General features: G+C 37.0%; 1 protein-coding gene across 3 annotated transcripts in view; it reads right to left on the reverse strand.

Annotated features, from left to right (window-relative positions):
• The window catches only part of alk (ALK receptor tyrosine kinase), a 613,816-nt gene that overhangs the window by 386,336 nt on the left and 212,861 nt on the right, over nucleotides 1–14,619 (reverse strand). For all 3 annotated transcript variants that reach the window (XM_057343307.1, XM_057343308.1, XM_057343306.1), the window contains exon 3: nucleotides 4,935–5,081. In XM_057343307.1, the coding sequence (XP_057199290.1) occupies nucleotides 4,935–5,081 (147 nt within the window). The remainder of the gene's footprint in view (nucleotides 1–4,934; nucleotides 5,082–14,619) is intronic.

The raw sequence follows: 14,619 nt of genomic DNA on the forward strand, positions 1-14,619 counted from the left end.
TTCACCTCTAATGATTTGTTTGCAGACTGGAATTTTACCAAGCGCTTAAGTAATGGTTTGTTTTCTTCCGTTATGGAACTATGCAAATTCTTCCGTCTCAGCAGGGCTCTGTACCAGTTCTACTCTCCACCACCTGTTCTCTGGGAGCACTGCATGAAAAGTTCCCTGAATCCAAAACCGGTGTGGAATTAATGTCCTGTGATCATCCGTCTTTGCCTGCTGCAGTTTGCTATTCAAAAATTCAATCAAGCATAAGAATTAAAAGGCTGCCCAATGAGCACTCTATATTATTATAATTGAAAGCTCTTATACAGTACACCAAACATACATCATAAATGTTTAGTGCGATGAAGCTCTTGAATCTAAATAACAGATCTCTATAAAGCTATTTACAAAGAGCATAATCATTTGTCACTCAAGAAACCAGGTTGTTTCATTGAGTGTGTCAAAAGTTTTGTTCATCAGCTAACAATTAATAATTTTGTTAAACATATTAAAAATATAAAAGCATAGCTGTAGCAAAGCTCAATAAAACGGAAGGAAGGAGGCGGGAACCGGCGAACATTCAAACACTTTAATAAAAAATAAATAAACAATAAACAGCAGTAAAAACAGGAACACACGAACATAAACAAAACTTAACACTTCCGGGCCCGGTCCTCTCTCGTCGGCAGTCCCGTCGCTCGTCCACTTATGCTCCCGAGCTCCCCCGTGAGGCATGCAGGACCGGTGCGTGTACAGCTGATACTCATTATCACTCACACCACCAGCCCCGCCTTCCTGCCCCACGGCTCTCGTCCCGCCTTCCTCGCTACAATAGCCTACTAACCTTATCTCATGTCATGATTATATGTAAAGAGATACAACTTATTTTTTTGTAGCAGTCTTTGGAACTCCTGATTGCCGCTATTTACTTTCACTTTAGTAAAACAATAACTTGTCTTGCTGCTACTGCAAGAAGAGAAATCTGTTTTATTCCTTTCAATTTACATTATTGTGTGGTTTTATGAGGTTCGCTATTTTTCTACAGAATAATTGTACAGTCGCACCACTTATCACGTACAGTAGGTGTGAATTAGCTGAAATCAATCATTCATTATGCATTTTCTGTGAAAGACCCATTTGTCAGTGATTTGTTTCACTTTATCTTTATCTATGTTGCTTTGCCTCAGGTCTACTACTTCTGTGTGGAAAGAAAAAAGCTTTTCCTGTGAAAACTACTCAATGTAGTGACTAGTTAACCACAAGATGAAACCACTAGTTAAGACAAGATGAGTTAGTTGGTTGCTTGGTTTAAGCTACATTTATGCATTTGGTAGATGCTTTTATCCAAAGCAACATACAGTCCTTTCACGGTTACATTTTTGTTTACATGAGTGTTCCTTGGGAGCAAACTTTCATGTGGCAAACATAATTCTCTACCAACTACAGACCAAATCTGACACCAAATGTACCAAAAAAATTTGTGCTTAAGTAAATATTTAATTATATTGCATTTAATTTTTGTCTATTTTTATTGAATGATGAGATTTCCTACACTAGAGAGGCCATGCAGAGCATTTTTGTTCCTATTTCATGGAAATACCAGTAAACCATTTTTGTATATCCTATAGAGGCAATGCATTGACATCACTTTATCACGTGAACACGGTGGGGCACGCCTCCCATGAGTGCGTTTAATAGGAGAAACAAATAAACCGTGACAAAAACATGCAATTTTTTGCTGAAATTAAAAGCAGTTGAACTCGACGGTGATCCTTACGACTTAAATAGTAACCAGGTGTCCTTGGTAACTGAAATGTTGCGCGGAATTGCGTTGATATTTATTTTATAAAGCCGTAAGTAAGCATTTTCTACTCAAGCAAAACATGTTTAGTGGTTTAACAAACAGAATTTTACAAGATTTACATTGCTCTTCTAAAAGTTTACAAAATGTGTATCTCATATATCAAATTATAGCAAATATACTGTGGATCCCTAACAAAAAGAGACAAATATATATGCTCTTAAACTACAGAATGATCAGCTTTATCCACCTTACTTTAGTTCACCTTATTACACTGACCCCCAAAGAACCCACTCCCTTCCCACAACGCTTAATGCTGCCTTGTGACAGCCATGCAGTACAACAAATCCCTGAAGAATGTAAGGGCACCAGCCAATAGAAAGGTAAATAGCCCTGGCATTTCCACGCTCTGCATTCATCAAACTTTTCATCCTCTATTTCCTTTCACATATAAACCCATAGGCCTGAGGACATATGGAGAGGAGGTGAGTGCAATCATTCACTGCAAGTCCATTGCTTGGTAACCAGTGAAAGAAGGCAGGAATGATTAGGCTTGTATATTTTGGTTTCCTTTTCAACCAAGTGCATCAAAACGTTTCATACTTACACAACACTATTAACCCTTACTGCAGATTATACAGTAAAAAATGCAATAGATCAGTAAATTATTAGCATCATCTAACAGTAATAATTTACTTTATAACTAATTAGTATTCATTTATGGTAACTGTGATGGTGATAACTGTGACAATTTCTGTGACCCAAGTTTCTACAGTGAGATTTTATAAACGGATTACAGTAACTACTGTAAATAATAGGCATAAGTTAGGGTAGTTGTAAAAAAGTTCTGAAACTCACAACATCTCTTCCGTGTGAAATGTGCGATGCCCTCAACTGTTTAGGCATATACTGTACCAAGGACTTAATATATTAAAAACTCTAAAGACGTGACAACTTCTGAGGTGAAACGATTAGTTCATGAAGTTCCTGAATTTTATGCATGCATTCTTCTCTGCCTCTAAGATTACTATTTATTTTGTGGTGAACATGGTGGTTGAGGAAATGGCATTTTTGGAATAAAAGGACATCTTGCTCTAACATGTTTCATGGCTAGTATTTTGCTAGCTGTGCAACATACAGTACAGTGGAAAATTTTGTTTAAACAGTTAAAACGTGTTGTTATTTAAAAATAGGTTTAAAATAATAATAATAGTAATAATAATAATTTTAACTGATTTTTCTTTGTTTTCTTCATACATATACACGTCTGTCTAACCTTGGAAAAGTTAGTGCTAAAATTGTCAGTCACAGTAGTAGCTTTCTGGCTGTTTGGATTGTTTTTGTTTTTTTCTTTAAAAAACGTGTATATTGCAGACTAGCATCCACAATTCTTTTGTCTAGAAAGAAAGACTTCCCTTTGATAGACCAGTGTTTTAGTTTCTTTTTGATTTCGGTAAGCATAGTTATGATCATTTCATAACATGTTGCATTCCTACAGTAATGTTGTATGTGTGAAAAGAACAAAAGAACGCGTAGAGCAACGCAGTAAAGCATTGAACAGGGTGCGGAACTGCTGAATCTGTCTTTGAAGTGCATGAGTTGTGCCTGAAGAGTTCGTAATTTCCCAACCTTCTAATCTAATGAGGCCTACGCTTCTTCTCAACTTTCATTCGCCTCTTATGCTCTCCATTCTGCATCATTTCAACTCTACCTAGCTATTTCTTGCTGAATGAGAAAATATGAAATTATGATTCATACAGGTTGAATATAAGTTCTCCCCTCTGTTCCCCAAACCACATTTCCATCAACCCATCTATGGCTTGTTAAATTTAATGGGTTTAAAACTTGAAGTGAAGTAGAGAAGTGCATAAAATGTTTTGATGGAAAACTTTTTTTTATTTATTAAGAGGGGCTGAGAGAGGTAATGAAAACCATGTTAAATCTAAATATCTAAAGTCTTATTAATCAGATGCTTCTAGAAATTGCTTGTAAAATAACAGATGCTTTTTTACACTGTAAAATTTAAATAGTGTAGTCATCAACTTTCTACCTTTGGTAACACTTTATTTTACGGTGCCCTTGTTACGCATGTTACATGTATTTACTATAGTATTTACTATAAATTATGCATAATTACATGTAACTAACCCTGAACCAAACCCTAATCCTAACCCTAACCCTATAGTAAGTGCATGTAGTTGCTTTTTATTACTCAGTACTTAAATGTATAATTACACTGTAACACGGGCACTGTAAAATAAAGTGTAACCCTACCTTTTTTACCTAATACCCCTTAAGTTAAAGTGTGTAATGTTTGTGCCTTCAGCATCACTGAAAGTAATTGAAAAAAGAAGAGTTTAAATGAGTACAGAATAACAATTTAACATAAATTCGGCACATTTCAGGTCAATAGCCGATTGTTTTCAAACATATTTCCTAAAAATCCCCCCTATTTGGAATTAGATGATACCAAATTCATGCCATCAGTGCTTTAAACAAACATAGGTATGTTTGCAAGCACTTCAGTGTTTTCACCTAAAGGAAAAATATCCGTACATTTTTTTGCAGGTATCTCTGTATATTAAATAGCATAGAAGGGTTATATTAAAAGGATAGTTCACCCAAAAATAAAAATTCTGTCATCATTACTTAAAATTACTTAATGCATTTCTTTGTTCTGTTGAACCCAAAAAAAGATATTTTGAAGAACGTAAGACAGCAAACAGTTCTGGGGCACTTTTGACTACCATTGTAATTTTTCCTACTATGGTAGTCAATGGGGTCCAAGAACTGTTTGGTTACAAGCGTCCAAATATCTTTCTCCATGTTCAACCAAACAAAGAAATTTATACAGGTTTGGGACAACTAGAGAGTAAGGGGCGATTTACATTTCGTGTCTAAAACCGCACGGAAAACGCGAGCTGCACAGCGCGATAGCGTCGCCGCTATTGCGCGTCTACATTTAAAATAACGAATATGCGCACTGAAAAGACGCAAAATGTGAATCGGGCTTAAGTATTTCATGACAGCATTTTCATTTTTGGGTGAACTCCTTTAATATTTTATTGATGAATCCAATAGCCAGGTCAGATTCATATATGAAGCACATTTTTTTAAGTTACCAGAGTCAACACAGTAATTCTTTTACCTTCCTCCCATCCCTGGGTACTCGGTTTTGTACTCTCCATCATGTGGTTCTTTGCCCAGGAGTCCTCTGCTAATGTTAAACTCCATGCAAACTCAGGATAATATCCAGTATGCCCACGGTCACATGACTTTCCCTTTGTGGAGCAATCTGAAAGAGAAAAATATGATTTTTACTTACACAGACTGTATTTGCATATACAAAGTTTGGACAATGCTCATTATTTAACCGAACGGCTGTGTCTGTAAGAGGCTGGCAAATATAACAAATCTAATGTGTGCAATGTCAGGTAAAAGCAGATAAAGTGTCACATAAAGTTTTATTTCAATAATGATGTGTCAAAGCACATTAGCATATATTATCTCATGAGCTTATCACTTTGCTCTTTCATGCTAATAGTTTTAACACTGGCATTCACATAATGCTGAATGTCAAAAACAATTTTTCTGTACAACGCAGACTGTAGTGACATAATGTATAGGCATACTGTGATTTTATCAAAATCTTATACACACACACACATTGCATGAAATGTGTAAGAAAAATCGATTTGCATAAAAAGACATTATACAGGCTTTGGATTTTCAATTTATGTAAATTGCAATACTCTCTCTGTACTTTTAGGGTTAAAAAGTTTTTGCTGGAATGATGCAGTTCTACTTTTCTAGAAACCACAGTGTGGGTCATTTGAAGTTGGTTATATTCCTTTTTGTTTCTAGTAGGGTGGAAATACATATATGGTGACTTAAATGCAGTAGTTTGAAAGTGAAAATACTAGTAATGTTGTTCTAACAGTCTTGGTTGCATATCATTAATTTTGAGAGGACATCTGGCCAAATCCCTAAAACAATATTAGGGTATATGTGTATTTTTCTGTAAACCCTTTAAGTGATTTAACAGGACTTTGTGTGTGCAGTTTTTCAATATGTGTTTCCTGGGTCTAACCCCTCACCTTATTGCTAGTGCAACAATCTACCAGTTGAACAACCCATTCCAACACATTTCCTTTTGCATGCTTTGATTCGTTTATTCTGCTGGAATGGCTTTCAAAACACATCCTACCTGTGTTATATCCACACACATTGCTCTCGTATTCACTGGAGTGTTAAAAGTACCAGTGGGACCAGGTTGTTTATCAGAGGATTGCTGGTTTAAACCCCAGGCGGCGTACAAACACACTTTCTGGTCTTTTGCTTGGTCTGAGTGAGTGTGTACCTCCCTGCTACTTGCTGCATTCATTGTTAAGGAAGGCAGATCCCAGAGGAACATTTTATTGTAGAGAGGTTGAACTTCCATAGCTCAGACCTAATGGATTTCTCAGTTATTTTTCATAACATTTCATATAAACTTGGCTCTGGAAATCCTTAGGAGAAGCAAAAATAGAAAGAAATGTTGACCTACAGAAAGAATAAAATAACTGGATAGCTGAGCTCAGATAATTTGGTTTTGGAAGGATTTGGCAAATCTAAGCACAGTTTGAACCACTGTTAAAATCAGTTTAGAGAAGACACACTGGGGTGTATGAGAAAAATATCTAAGCTACACAAGACTTAAACTATAGTTTACATTTACAAATGAGACATTACAATTGACAATCCATGCAGAAATATAAAACAAAAATTAAGATATTAAAGTCAACATAAAAAAAATACTTCCATAATTTGACAATTCTAAGTGAAGCAGTATATTCAACAAGAAAATTATTATGATTTCATCAATCAAAAATTGCTTAGTGGAATGTCATGCATCAGAATGGAAACGTTTATAAGAGGAGATTTGTGATGCCGAAAAGGAAATTAGTTTCTTGGGCCTAGCATGTTATTACATTTTGAAAGGACTACAAAGAAAAACTTTGTTCTTGAAATAAAGTGCATCAATGAATCAAGCACACTAAGACATGTGCATTAAGAGAGTAAATAGGGTCTGTTTTCTCGCGCGCTCTCTCTCAAACAAATAATGTGATGTCTTTTTAAGTAAGACACTGCAATACTAATTTAGGACTATCTGTCATTTCTCTGTAAAGAAACAAATATCTGCTTTATTTACTCAGAGCAGAAGTTAATCTCAAACTGGATCATGAGTGCTCAGTTTTCTTCATATTTATTTCTCACTATTGTCCCTCTGGGTGCATCTTGGCCAATGTGAGTGATTTATTGATCCAGTCGCTCAAGAAGGTGACAGTTCATCCAAAAGTGACGCCTCTGTCTAACGTTATTGGGTTTTGAAAATGTGCTGCATTAGAGCTTGTTAATATTTTATGGCCTGTCCCTAGAAAGAGCCTTACGTATTTTTTTTATTCAAACCTTTCTTTCCACTCAGTGATTATCAACCACAACTGCAATGATTGTGACTCAATTGTTAAAGTTTCCAGATAATGGTGATTAAATGCCAGAATGAACCACAGGTTGCAAGCTGTGATGTGCTGCAATGATTCTTTTCAAGGTTAAATTTTGATGTTTTAAGAAAGTATTGGTTAGCCTGCACTCTGTGTGTGTGGGTGGGTGGGTGGGTGTGTGTGCGTGCGTGTGTGCATGTGCTGTGGACTCTTACATTTACGTAATCTGTTGCATCTTACTGCTGTTATTAAGAGAGGCCCGATGTACTAAAGGTTTGCATGTTAAAAAGCATGCATAGGCCTACTTAAAGCATATGCAAATAATGCAAAACAGCATGTCATTTTCTTCTAGTTTCTTTGTTAATTTGTTATTTTCACCGATTCGTACCTAAAAAACAGGGTGAACGCAGAAATTTGATTTTGATTTGTGATTTACTAAGCATCAAAGTCATTTAAGAAAACAATGCATTTGTTTGCAAAATAATACAACTGTTATATTAAAGGGGTCAAATCACATGGCTAAAACTAATATTATCGTTTGTTTTAGATGTATTGCAATGCGTATACACGATTTAAGGTTAAAAAACGCTGTATTTTCCACATACCGTGCATGTTTGTACCTCCTCTTTGCCCCGCCTCTCTGAAACACGCAGATTTTTTTCAAAGCTCATTGCTCTGAAAAGCGAGGTGTGCTATGATTGGCCACTTACCCAGTGCTTAGTGATTGGTCGAATACTGCATGCGTGTGATGGAAATGTAACGCCTCTTACCGTATTTGGAACATCAGGTTCCAAAGCAATTGTACTGACAGGTATGCCCACCTTACTTGCGTATACATTTGGGCGGTCTTAGTCAACTCATACCACGAACTGACGTGGATTTGTGGGGGTGTGGTTACACGAGGCGTTTCAGGCAGGTCTGGGTGGGCATTCGCCTTTAGATAGAATGCATCTTTTGTTCCGACACTTTAATTTTTGCAATTTTATGTGTCTAATACATGCAAGGGCAATTTATAACACACCAAAGACACAGAAAAACACGTGTTCGCGTGTATAGGCTACAATTTTAATACAGAACATGCTTAAGTTTTACATGTGTTGTATCATAAGAAATTATTTGAGGAAAAAATCACTTTCGTCAACCTGTCACATTGTAATGTAGGATAACAAAGCACCTGTCATTAAACAGTAGTGTAGCAAAATGTTGTTATAATTTCACATACCGTATTAAATGGGCATTTATAAAGCGAGCTTAAAGCATAAATATACAGGTATACTGTATTATATACATATTTTATCATATACATGGACACTGCATATTTAATCTTAAATTATGTTTCTTCGCCCTGCAATACTCGTTCTTAATGGGATTTGGGGAAATGATTCAACAAATCCTGCAACAAGTTCAGGACGTGGCAAACTAAGGGAGAATTCATGACTTACAAGATGGCCAAGGACACAGATTTTATTGCCCATTTATCCTCATTTAGACCCCTCACTTACCTAATGTCTTAATTCACTGAAAGTGTGATCATGTCCCCTTTGACACCCATTGAATCAAACGCTTCGACCGGTCAGTCATAATGACCCTGGAAATGACTACAAATAAACTCAGAACATTTTTGATTGGTTTCATTTCAGCTTTATTTCCGTCTGTCTATTTATATCACACAACATCACAGTGTTTCCTAATCTAAACTAGGGTAAAACACAAGATGACAAGGTTCATTTCATGAACTGAAAGTGCTCAGCATACAATGTTCTGTACACTGTCAGATAGAAAAAAATCACTTCCTTCCTGTCCCACCATGGATTTTTCATAACAATATATGTAGAGTCTAAACTATAAAGCTTGTGAAAATACTTTATTGTTTTAGAATGGCTGTGCTTAGTTGCAAAGGATTTTGTAAAACGCTGATCTAGACAGTTTGACCTGTTTGTTCTGTGTGACTGTGCTTATTAGAGACTTCAATTATGCAAAACATTTTCAGCTCTGACACGATTCAACGTACTTTTAGATGATTAAAAGACCTTTTCAAGGGGCATAAGGGTCCTAGTTTGAAACAATTGCCTCCAAATCCACTTACATCTGAATATTTTGTTGCATTCTCTAATGTGCCTGAGTGTTTGCGTACACGTAACCTGATTATTTGTCAGTGGGTATGGTATGGGTTTAGCATACAATTTCCATAATAGCAATACACAAGAATTCCAAGCATTGTTTCAAAAGCATTATAATGGAATAAGCCAAATGCTTTGCTATATGTGCATATTTTAATTTCTCTCATAGTATGTGCTACTACACTACTTAGAAGCGCATTTGGATGATTGCACCATGCAAATGGCAGAGTTTGAATTCAAAAGAAGTTTTGCAACAGTTGAGCTCTCACACAGGTCTCGTCACACTACAGGGGAGGGAGGGTTTGCTTGTAAACGCTTTGAGCCATGAGCCATTTCAACCTTTACAGACCATAAATTTGATTGTTAAAATGGTCAATTATTCCCTTGGCTATTTGTTACCCACACGGATGAAGCACAAAACCTTGGGTGGTGGAAGGCACGTGGAATTACCAAGCTTCTTGAAACGGAATTCATGTCCAATAGAAAAACCTTTATCGGCATATTTGCTCACAGGAGCACACCCACGGCCCATTCACAGTCATTCACTGATTGTTTAATGCTATTGGAAAACAAAATGGCCAAGTGCTGGCTGTAATCCCAACTGATTGGATTTATTTTTTTCAAATTTTGGGGTAAGGGCACAGTAGAAGTTAAAGTGCATGCTTTTGGGTGTCAATGTTAACAGATTTGAGCATTTGCATCACGCATATGAGCAGCACGAATAAGTCGCAGGAGCAACGGTGTAACGGCAGTGCTAGTTTGGGGCTATTTTTGGTCTGGTGCTCAAGCTCAACTAAAATGACAAAATAACTAAAATGGTAATAGCCAAAATGCACATGAGTAGACATGAAAATATAACCTTAAAAACATGTAAATGATGTTTAATGTTTGATGTTTTTTAAACAGCCACCATGACTTTCCAAAAACAAACTGTTTTCAGGTGTTTTTTGGCCAAAGCACATTTCAGAACGTAAAATATAAAATTAAATTAAATTAAATTGAAGATTGGTTTTATCCTGCAATCATATTTTTATCATTAAACCACAAATACACAGCAAGTAAGGGAAAAACAATTGCATCATACTGTCTCTCCATCTCTCATCATAACCTTCAGAGAATTTCAGACATCATCTTATATGCTTATATTTATGAGGGGGAAATTATCGCATCACACTGTTCATCACTCTCTCCCACAGTAGTGAACCCTCGATCGTCTTTTATCGTATCCTGATAATGGCTTTTTATCTACCGTATAACTCGCACTACACAGACCTAAAAAAGCATGAAAACAATTAATAAAACAAATCCAAGATATACAATCTATATCAACAGTAAAATAAATCTTTATGAGCTGCAAATGCAGCCAGTGTGAACAGATAATGGACGCTTGTTGCAAACGCTCTCCCTGAGCGCTGCTCACGACATGAATGCTGAAAATAAACTGCACGATTAATAATACACCGTTTTATAAATACACAGGTAAAGCCATTTCAACAATTTGTCGTCATTAGTCTAGGGTTGTTAACTGATTATCTTCACTAGAAAGGTATTTATGATTGTCTGGCTTTAACAGCTGTGATTGCTGTCTCATTTCAAAATGACTGAACACATTTCGATGGAGTTCCTTCAATGCACAAAATAAATTTACTGGTTGATGACAATGGAAACTGAACAGACGCAATACAAAAATAAATGGCATGGCTAAATTGCTTCAGCGGGGGATAAATTACGTGACTCATTCGAGGTGTTTGAGTTTGCTCATTGCAGATGCACAGTTTGATTCGCTTTTGGTGGCGGGAAGGCCTATAAAGAGAGCACGCGTTCAGTTAATGAGTCTGTAATGTCAGAGTGACCCTGGCCTCCTTTATCACACACGCTGAGATTGAAAGAAACAGTACCACACAAAAGCTGGTCAAAACACTGCCAGGTGTGGCTGTCCGAATACAAATGACCATTCACCGCCTTGACAGAAACCAAAAAGAGAAACCAAAAACCTCTGAAATGCATACGTTGTGACGCAATATTATATTATTTTCTATTAGTAATTTATTAAATTAAATTAATTTATTACAGAAAATTATGAATATTGTTGAAATATGCACCAGGAATGCTTATTTATGTATCCATTTGACCACTTTATGACCCCACGTCCCCTGTCGCCCTGTCAGATACAGGAAGAGCACCTGGATGAATGCATGAGTCGTGAGTCAGTGTTGACAGATGGGGGAGACGCACAGTGATATGGACAGGCTAAATAAAATAAAACATAACGCTCAGACAGCTGCACCACAAAAATATTCATCTTCAATGCCTTCAAATCCTCTCTACCTTCCTTTTGTATTAGACATCTGACGGAAATCAATCTAACTCTCATTTCATTTCAGATGAATTCAGATATTGTTGCTAAATGTATCATGCAAAGTCTTCTGCATCAATGGGAAGCAGTTAGAAAGCAAAGCATGATGGGATGCGTGACAGAAACCTTGGAAAGGTGTGGACTGGATCCTAGCCCTTACGTCTTGCACCATCAACTTTTACTATCTTGCATTTTGGCATATTATGACAGTATGCCCAAAAGACCGATTAACGAAATGCACAAATGAGTGCCAGCTGCACTATGGCAGATATAGGATATGAGCCTGTAAATGTTAGGAGAGTTACTTAAAACAGCATTATAAAATATGTCTATATTACTTGAAAGTGTTTGTCAAAACTTGAAATATCTGCTTTTATAAGATGATGTGATGACAATAAAATGAGTCGTTAGGTGGTGCTTGGTGTCATTTTTAAGACCTATTTTAGCAATTTTCCTCCATTGTAGCAAATGGAGCAAATATGCCTATTCGTTGTTTCATTTGTAAATTATGAGGAACACTAACTGGAGCAAGATGGGAGGGTCATTGACATAATGCTACTATATAGTGGTGCTCATATTCCTGATATACACTTTTGTATTAGAGGGATAGTTCACCCAAAAATGAAAATTCTGTCATCATTCATTCACCCTCTTGTGTTTTCAAACCTGTATGACTATCTCTCTTTTGCAGAACATTGAAAAAGATATTTCGAAGAATGTTGGTAACTGAACAACAGCGGTTTTCATTGACTTGGATTGGTTTTGTGTCCATACAATAGAAGTTAATGGGTACCGCTGTTGTTCGGTTACTAACTTTTCAAAATGTCTTCTTTTGTGTTCAACAGAATAAAGAAAGTCATACAGGTTTGAAATTACAACCGGGTGAGTAAATAATGACAGAATTTTCATTTTTGGGTGAACTGTCCCTTTGATATTGTAGTGTGTATCTCGATTTTTATATTCATTTACTCTTACAGTACTCCCAAAACATATTGCCAACAAAAGGAAATCTGACAATATCCAGTTATTATCACAGGTTACTAATACAATTTAAATAATATGGAGATTGTTACCCATTAAGTATCGTATTGACTTTAAAGTTATTTTAATTACTTATAAAGACTTAAATGGTTTAGCCCCTACCTACATAGCAGAGCTTCTACCACACTACAACCCATCACGCTCTCTAAGATCTCAAAACTCCAGACTTTTGATAACACCTAGAATAACTAAATCCACCAAAGGGGGTAGAGCTTTCTCATACGTAGCACCTAAACTCTGGAATAGCCTCCCCGATACTATTCGAGGGTCAGACACACTCTCCCAATTTAAATCTAGATTAAAGACGCATCTTTTCAGCCAAGCATTCACTAACACATAGCTAATGAACAGCAGCTACGCTAATTATTCTCTTTCTGCCCTCGCCTCGGGATGCCCATCCCGAGGTAGGGAGAGATTCCACCAGGCCCAGATGAATGTCATATGCCCATCCACAACTAGAGATTACGCCAGCTACATCGGAAAATCCCGTACCATCCTCCTGCGAGAACCTGTGGACTGACTGACCATCCCAGCTCCATCCAAGGCAATTCCATCACCACCCAAGAAAAAGGCGACCATCTGGCCGGCCCAGCTCAGACAATTCCATCCCAACCGAGAGCAAAGACGGACTACCTGTCACATAAATGCTAAATTTACAATACTTGGTATTTAATGCTAAACTTACATCACATGACAGCAGTTTGAAGTTACAGCTGCACTCAGTGACTTTGATTGGAGGTAGCTGGGTGGGTGTTGTAGGGAGTGGGGGCTTGTTGGTTGTGGTTCGGGGCATTTCATTTGTTGGGACTGTGTGGGTCTGGTCTGGTTGGTCTTGTTTTGTGGTCGATGTCGGACAACAGAGGAATAAAGTTAATTATGCCATTACTACTTTTCCCTGGTTGTTCCTCTGTTGTCTGTTGATGATCGCGGAATGGGACCGGGTTGGACCTGCACGGTTTCGGCGGGTGGGGCTTCCTGGGTCGCGGCTCGTGGGCTCTCCCTGTTCTTCGTGGACGTTGCTCGGTGGCTTTGGTCGGGGTCACTGATTGCAGCTATGACACGTCAGAGGAGATCTGGCCCTCCCGGCTGAGCCTGGTTTCTCCCGAGGTTTTTTTTTTCTCCATTATTCATCATTGGAGTTTGGGTTCCTCGCCACAGCAGAGCAGTGCAGTGTTGGCTTGCTCACCGGGAGACTGCATTTATTTATTTATTCATTTATTTATTAGATATTATTTATTATAATGATCTTGCTTGGTCTATAAACACCATGCACTGTGCTGTGTTTTACCTTTCTGTGTTTTTCGTATTTGCTCCTGTAAAGCTGCTTTGGAACAATGCACATTGTGAAAAGCGCTATATAAATAAAATTGAATTAAAATTGAATTGAATAGATTATAATACTGTAAATAACCCAGCAAAGTAACCATGGTATTAAGGATGATGTCCGATGTTGTTAACTGTAATAATGTTTTTCATCAATGTATTGAGAACAACTGTATGTTACCATGTGTTATGTCATTTATTTTAATTGTTATGTAAATTATTTATTTTTCTTTACAGCAGTAAAAACAGCCTGATTGTAACGTATAGTGGCTTTACAACAATACAAAATTGTTAAAAGCACTTGAATTGAATTGACAGCTTGCTACTTTTTTTGCCACTAACTTCACTTTTTGATCACATTTTTGCTATTAATTTGAACCAGATGCTCCCACGATTTTCCAATTTGAGTCTGAAAATACTATGATGATACCAGTTTTTAGACGTCTCAAATAGTTACCAACCACTGTTGCAGTTTATCGCATTACTAAGTTAGACAACAAGAAAGTGACCAGA

Source organism: Triplophysa rosa, linkage group LG10, assembly GCF_024868665.1.
Source record: "Triplophysa rosa linkage group LG10, Trosa_1v2, whole genome shotgun sequence".
Taxonomy (NCBI): Eukaryota; Metazoa; Chordata; class Actinopteri; order Cypriniformes; family Nemacheilidae; genus Triplophysa; species Triplophysa rosa.